Source organism: Phoenix dactylifera, chromosome 5, assembly GCF_009389715.1.
Source record: "Phoenix dactylifera cultivar Barhee BC4 chromosome 5, palm_55x_up_171113_PBpolish2nd_filt_p, whole genome shotgun sequence".
Taxonomy (NCBI): domain Eukaryota; kingdom Viridiplantae; phylum Streptophyta; class Magnoliopsida; order Arecales; family Arecaceae; genus Phoenix; species Phoenix dactylifera.
Window position 1 is genome coordinate 3,843,379 of NC_052396.1, and position 6,519 is coordinate 3,849,897.

The window sequence follows — 6,519 nt, forward strand, 5'->3', positions numbered from 1 at the left end:
ATGTACTGTGTGCAAAGTGCAAAGGGTATATTTCATACAAATTTTATATATTTTGGAATCAATATGTTACTCCCTTAATTATGTGATAGCATTATCAAACTCAATGTAAAAATTAATTGTTAATACTTTGTTCTGGTATATTCTATCGGATTCAAACTTATCAAATATTAATTTTTGTAATATATATTTGTCTAAGTCCAGTCTCTTAATATTGCTGTCAGCCTTTCCATGTAAGGTTATCTGAGATGGATTTTTCACTTTGAATTGTATTTTGTTCTTCTTTCTTTGTCTTTCCTTTAACATGAGGTAGTCATTATTCTATTTTCCATGAAAGTAGCTGCTACTGTTGCCCATAATCTTGCAAAATTTCATGTGACATAAACAGAGTGATATTTTGTTGTAACATGATAGAAATATAATTAAGTATTTCAGATTGTATCATTTTCCACTATTGCTGAATGAAAAAGAATATCTACAAGTTTCGGACTAGAATCTGCTATATTTTAGGAATATTTTTCAGTTATTTTAGGCTTTTTCTTTGTTTATGCCATAAATATGCAAAATGTGTCAAATATAAACAAGAAGATATGCACACACTAACTATTTATATATTTGCAATTTCATCTCCACCTGAAGATTGAGGTCCCTGAAAGTTTAGGGTGGTAAGGATGTATGCTTGTGCTGATTTTAGGATATCTGTTCTCCACTGTGAAGGTTCCCATGTTTCCTGCTTAAGGGTTTTATCACTGCAAGAGTGCTGGCTTGGCATGGTAGATAAAATGCATTATTGTACCATGCGCTGGTCCAATCCTGGCATGGTAGGTGTGTGATGCCTTGAACTGGCATAGCTGATGCTTTCATCCTTGCTCCTGTCATGCCTATTGGCCATTTTTTATTGTTGCTGAAGATTCTAGTCGGTAATGTGAACATTGTGTAATTATTGAGAAGGGACCTCTCTCTCTCTCTCTCTCTCTCTGTGCGTGCGTGTGCACACACGCATGCATGTGTGTATGTATGCGTGTAATGGAAGAGCCTAAATGGACTTACCTGTTGTCTCAAAAGTTTGGCATATCAAATATTGAAAGGATTGCAAGAAACCAAGGCCACGAAAATATTGCATTTATCATTAAGGTCCTCGAAAAATACTTTATTTCAACTTGGGTCCAGAGTATAATTTTATAAAGTTTTGTCCTTGCAAAGTTCCCCTGTCATGCAAATCTTGGAAGTCTACTCTTAGGTGCATCAATTTTCTTTATAAGGCTGCCAACAACTACTCATGGAGATAATCTTACAATCTTGACAGGTTGATCATTTATAGAAGTGGCATTGATCTATCTGGCGGGCATTTAATCCTTCACAGTCCACTTATTATATGCTGGATTGTATATAATTTTGATTATTAAGATTTTCCATTTTCTTGATGATTTGTATAAGTTCTTGAGGGCAGGAATGATTCCATTAATTCGGTAACTTGTATTTCTACCATGAAGATAGATGCGAATAAAGCCCCTTCCAAAGGATGAAGTTGTTCGGATTAGTTATAAAGGAAACAAGTTTGGGAGGAGAGGATTGGAGAATGATAGATCCATGCGGAAATGAAGATTAGGGACAGCAAGAAGGAAAGCACAAGGAAATGGAAAAAATGTAATTACAAAAGGCTAGTGATGATAATAAGATGAATTTCCTGTTGGGCAACAGTTTCTTTGTTGGAATGGTCTGATCATATGAATATCATGTATGGAGTCAAGGTCCTGTACCATGGTTAAGATTGGATCCTCAATTTCCATAAAGGCAGAACAGCATTCTTCTTATGTCAAGGAGTAGGAAAAAGAAATGCGACGAGATTGAGCAGAAATCAGATAATGTTACAGAAATTCAAGGAATGATTAAATGGAATAGAAATATTCCCCTTGTGAAAGAGAGATAAATCTGGGTAGAAGGGGAATATATGTTCTTCGAGATTAGACCTGCTGTGGCTAGGTTGGTTTGAAAAAGAAAGTTTATACAAAATTCATGAAGACAAAGAGAAGATGAATAACATGACAGTGTAATGTATAAGAGATTAATGTAAAGATAAATTGAGGAAGGATGTTGCATGGGCTATGAGATAAACAGCAGCTTCAAAGGAATATGTGCGCTCGCTGGGATGGAAGATATTAGGTAAATGGTGTAGTGGGATGCCATAATAGATAGAAAAGAGGGTGTTTGACAATGGGAAATCACATGGTATTTAGCCTTATCATGTCTATCTTTTTTATAGACTAACAATGGCATTGAATATTTTGCTCTTGTTATGATAATGTTGATGACATCATCGATTGTCTCAGTGCACTATACTAGTGGTGCATGTGTAACATTTAAAGGCTATTGTGTTATCGGAGGACATATACCCTAGCTGAATGTACATTGAGTGTAAGCAGATATTTACCTTTGCAGTGGCACCTGGTTTAGCATGCAAAGTAGGAGATATAATTAATGAATAAATATGAGACTTTAATGCCTATTAGTAACTGGAAGCTGATCATTATATTCTATCCTGTTCCTGAGCTTCTGTATTATGGCGGGACATTGATTTGTCATGCACTTGATGCTTTAAGACTGTTTTTTTCGACTGATGATGATGCTGTGCCCGCTCGGATAGCTCAGCAGTCAAGAATTGTACATCCTATTAGGTTTGGATTATAGTGTTCAGGATGTAAGTTGGCTGGCTGTGAAATTATGATAAATAATCTGAATTCAAGCACAATATAAGATGTTTGAAATTCGGACCATAATTGATGCAGCTATTATGATTATCTAAATGAAGAATGGATGCAGATTAGGTAGGATTGGCTCTTGCATGATTTGGGAACATGAAATGACTCACTGAAATTTGCATTTGCAATTTAATTTTATGGTTGGATCAAATCAATTATTCTATTATTTAAAATTACAATTTAATATTTCAGAACATATTCGTCTTCTTCCTTAAAGAAGGTTCATTAGAATAGATTAATGAATTCACCATGCAAGTGGTAGATTTCATATCTTAAGATAACTTGGAAGCCCTGTGACTTGTTGCTGTATATGTGCAACTACTGCTTGTGATTGTAAGCTCATGAGGTTGGGGAATATGTTGAAATTTTGTATGCACATTAGGTTCTTTGCTGCATCATAGTGATGATACTAACGCTTTTTATGCTGCATGCTAATAATTTACTTTATCTGGGGTGGAAGTTGGTGCAAGCTGTGCATGCTTAATTTACTTCTTCCTGTCCCTATGTGTTATATTCTTTGACTCAGAGCAAGTGCACACACCACGCATGCCCGGCATACTAATGCTTTGATACTTCAAACATGATTTCACATTTAACTGAATACAAAAGTTTTATAAGATAGTCATTACTGTGCTCATTAGTATTTGTTTTTCAGTCAATATTTACGATAGTTATTTGTACTTTTTGTTCATCATAACAGAAAGGGCTCAAAGAGCGGGGTATCAGGAAGATGTTATGGATGTCAAGGTACAGGAGTGAGGACGGTAACTAGACAGATTGGACTAGGCATGATTCAACAGATGCAGCATGCTTGTCCTGAATGCAAAGGCTCAGGTGTGGCATATATATACTCTTGGTGCAAGTAAGAATTGTTTGCTTCAGTTTTATCTCCTAAATATACTGTAATGCAGGTGAGGTCATCAGTGATAAAGACAAGTGTCCGCAATGCAAAGGGAACAAGGTTTCCCAGGAGAAGAAAGTATTGGAGGTGCATGTCGAGAAAGGAATGCAACATAGTCAGAAGATTGTATTCCAAGGAGAAGCTGATGAAGCTGTAAGCATGTTTTTTTTAAAAAAAATATAAACTGCTTTTTTTTTTTTTTGGCTGTTCGCTAGGGTGTTATGCTGTTACATCTAATGTCAACCTAGTCAGTATTATTTTCTTATACTCTTCGATTTTCTTTTCCTGTGCACTGACGCCTGTTGGATAAAGTTTGTTAATCTAACTTGCATGCTATTCTCGGAATTTTCAGATCTCTCTGTTGCCTAATTATATAAAATGCATGTTTGTAGCCTGACACAGTGACAGGAGATATTGTATTTGTGCTGCAACAAAAGGAGCACCCCAAATTTAAGAGGAAGTATGATGATCTTTACGTGGAACATACGTTGAGTCTGACTGAGGCACTCTGTGGCTTCCAGTTTGCTCTGACCCATCTTGATGGCAGACAGCTGCTCATTAAGTCAAATCCAGGCGAAGTTGTTAAGCCTGGTATGTTTTTAGTTCTTTTAAACATGAGTTTGATCTAGGCTGATGATTTTCCTTTGACCACTGTATAACTTTGCTCTCCAATCAGGTCAATCTAAAGCAATCAATGATGAGGGAATGCCTCATCATGGTAGGCCCTTCATGAGGGGTCGCCTGTACATCCAATTCAATGTTGAATTTCCAGATTCAGGGATGCTCTCTACCGATCAATGCCGCACGCTGGAGACCTTCTTGCCGCCAAGACCTAGCAACCGCTTGTCGGACATGGAGCTGGATGAGTGTGAGGAGACCACTCTATATGATGTCAATATTGAAGAGGAGATGAGGCGAAAGCAGCAGCAGCAGCAGCAAGAAGCCTATGATGAAGACGAAGATGCAGCTCCAAGGGTGCAGTGCGCCCAGCAATAAGTTCACCCTTAGGTCGCCATCCTCTCTCGCAATATGGGTATCTTGGCTTTTCTTTCTTGCTGCATAGGTCTCCTGCTTTCCTCTCTACTTTAGTATTAATGTACCTGTGAACCATAGGGGTAGTTGGAATCATGGATTGTCTTCTTTTCTGTTGTGATTCTCGTGGAGTGCTACTGGTTGTTGCTTATGTCAACTTTATTGCTTTCCAGACCTTGATTAAATATGACTCGTTCTGGCCATACATGTGCTATAAGCATGGCTGGTCTGTGCCTCGAGAAGGATGCATCATTCTTCCTTTATTTCCTTGTCAAATAATTCATTGTTTATGGTTCTGCCTCTACTTGAGTGGGACCATTTGTGGCGCTCTTCGCTCATGGCCCGTCGTCATTCTCGTTCTATTGAAATAAATTACCATTTCTTGAGTCCCAGGATGAGTCTAAGTGGAGGAAGATTAAAAATCGGAGATGGTTCATCAAGTCGGACCATTCCTGCGTTTTGCTTGGAAGGTTTTTGGGGAAAAAAGTCGGATGAACATAGGCGCTGATGATGCTTATATTCATATTCTACAAGTTCTCTTTTGGGACCGAAAAGTTGGTCAAATGAACTTCTGCTCCTGCTGCGGCTTTGAGCCATGGACACAGATGCTGCTGGGGATGGAGCCTCTAAATCATAGGCGCGTGGCAGATACGTAGCTTTTGGTTCCTTTTCCCCATTTTCTTTTTCTTTTCCAAATCTCCTCTACAAGTTAATTGAAGTGGATTACCCTTCCATCTGGGTGGGTCAAAGAAATACAGACGATTATGGTTGGTTGGCAGAGTAATGGGTTAGAGAATAGCACAGGAAGTTCGTTGAATGATGTACCTTCCGTCTGTAGAACTAATGGGAATTCGGTGCAAGGGTTGTGGTACGAGCTCAGCCAGTCCCTCTGTAGAACTAGTGGGAATTCGGTGCATGGCGATTTGGACGGAAGAACGAACGAAGACTGCTGGGGATTAGGTATTGATGTTGTTCGCCGGCATTCGTTATGGCCACTGTAGCTATTCCACTATGTGATTATGGTGGATCGAGCTAATTAGACTAACCACGTATAGGTATGTTTAACGGCTGTATTTATTGGTCCATTTTGCAGTCACTACGGGCAGGAATATCTTCCCTCATGGGACTGGAAGGCCAAATGTAGCCAGTTTAGCTTAAGAAACTTGGGTTATCTTTGTACCAAGCCTCGCAGGCACACATCGCGCCCGTACTTCCACCTACAGCATAAAAAACCTTTCTTCAGAACCACACATAAAGTGGTAAAAGAAGAAAAATATAGAAGGTTTGAGAGGGGACTCGCCTTATGCGACCGGCAGGAGAGTGCTTTAAGTTCCATGTGGTGGTGGACTGGTGGTTGAGTCTTTCTGTCGAATGGGTGATGAGCGGTGAAAGATGAGTGGCCGGAGTGCGAGCGGTGAAAAATGTGTGACCGGAGTGTGACATTGGCCGAGGACTCCTCTGGCAGTGACGATCGGCGCTCAAGACCTACCGAAGGCTCATCGAGTAGCGAGAATCAGCCCTTCCCCTCTTTTTCGGGCTAGCATTAATGAAGAGAGTGTTAGAGGAGGAGAACATTGCCCTTGTCATCCCGATTACGGCCAGAAAAGTTTAGAATGCTATTTGGTTTATGGTAGAGGACAAGGCTTCGAGGCCGAATGATTTTTCTTCAATTTTCTTCAGGAGATATTGGGCTATTATTCGATAGGAGGTGATTGCAGTTATCCAGTAGTTTTTTGAGATGACCTTGATGCTTAGGGTCTGGAAGAGGACTTTTATCACACTGATCCTAAAGAGGCAGGATACTATGGAGCTAGGTCACTATAGACTAAT

At 39.3% G+C, this 6,519-nt stretch overlaps 1 protein-coding gene across 1 annotated transcript; it reads left to right on the forward strand.

Moving 5' to 3' along the window:
• The first annotated feature begins 6 nt into the window (after window positions 1–6).
• LOC120110816 (chaperone protein dnaJ A6-like) lies at window positions 7–4,931 on the forward strand. The gene is made up of 5 exons (XM_039126548.1): window positions 7–25; window positions 3,457–3,590; window positions 3,668–3,810; window positions 4,050–4,248; window positions 4,334–4,931. The coding sequence occupies exons 2-5, from the start codon at window positions 3,545–3,547 to the stop codon at window positions 4,651–4,653; spliced, it is 708 nt and encodes a 235-aa protein (XP_038982476.1). The 5' UTR covers window positions 7–25; window positions 3,457–3,544; the 3' UTR covers window positions 4,654–4,931.
• The last annotated feature ends 1,588 nt before the right edge of the window (window positions 4,932–6,519 follow it).

Bases quoted from the DNA above. Each gene is read 5' to 3' on its own strand.
- LOC120110816 (XM_039126548.1), top strand. From the start codon at position 3,545: ATGATTCAACAGATGCAGCATGCTTGTCCTGAATGCAAAGGCTCAG. The intron at 3,591-3,667 runs GTGTGGCATATA...ACTGTAATGCAG, and splicing joins TCCTGAATGCAAAGGCTCAG to GTGAGGTCATCAGTGATAAA. The intron at 4,249-4,333 runs GTATGTTTTTAG...CTCTCCAATCAG, and splicing joins AGGCGAAGTTGTTAAGCCTG to GTCAATCTAAAGCAATCAAT.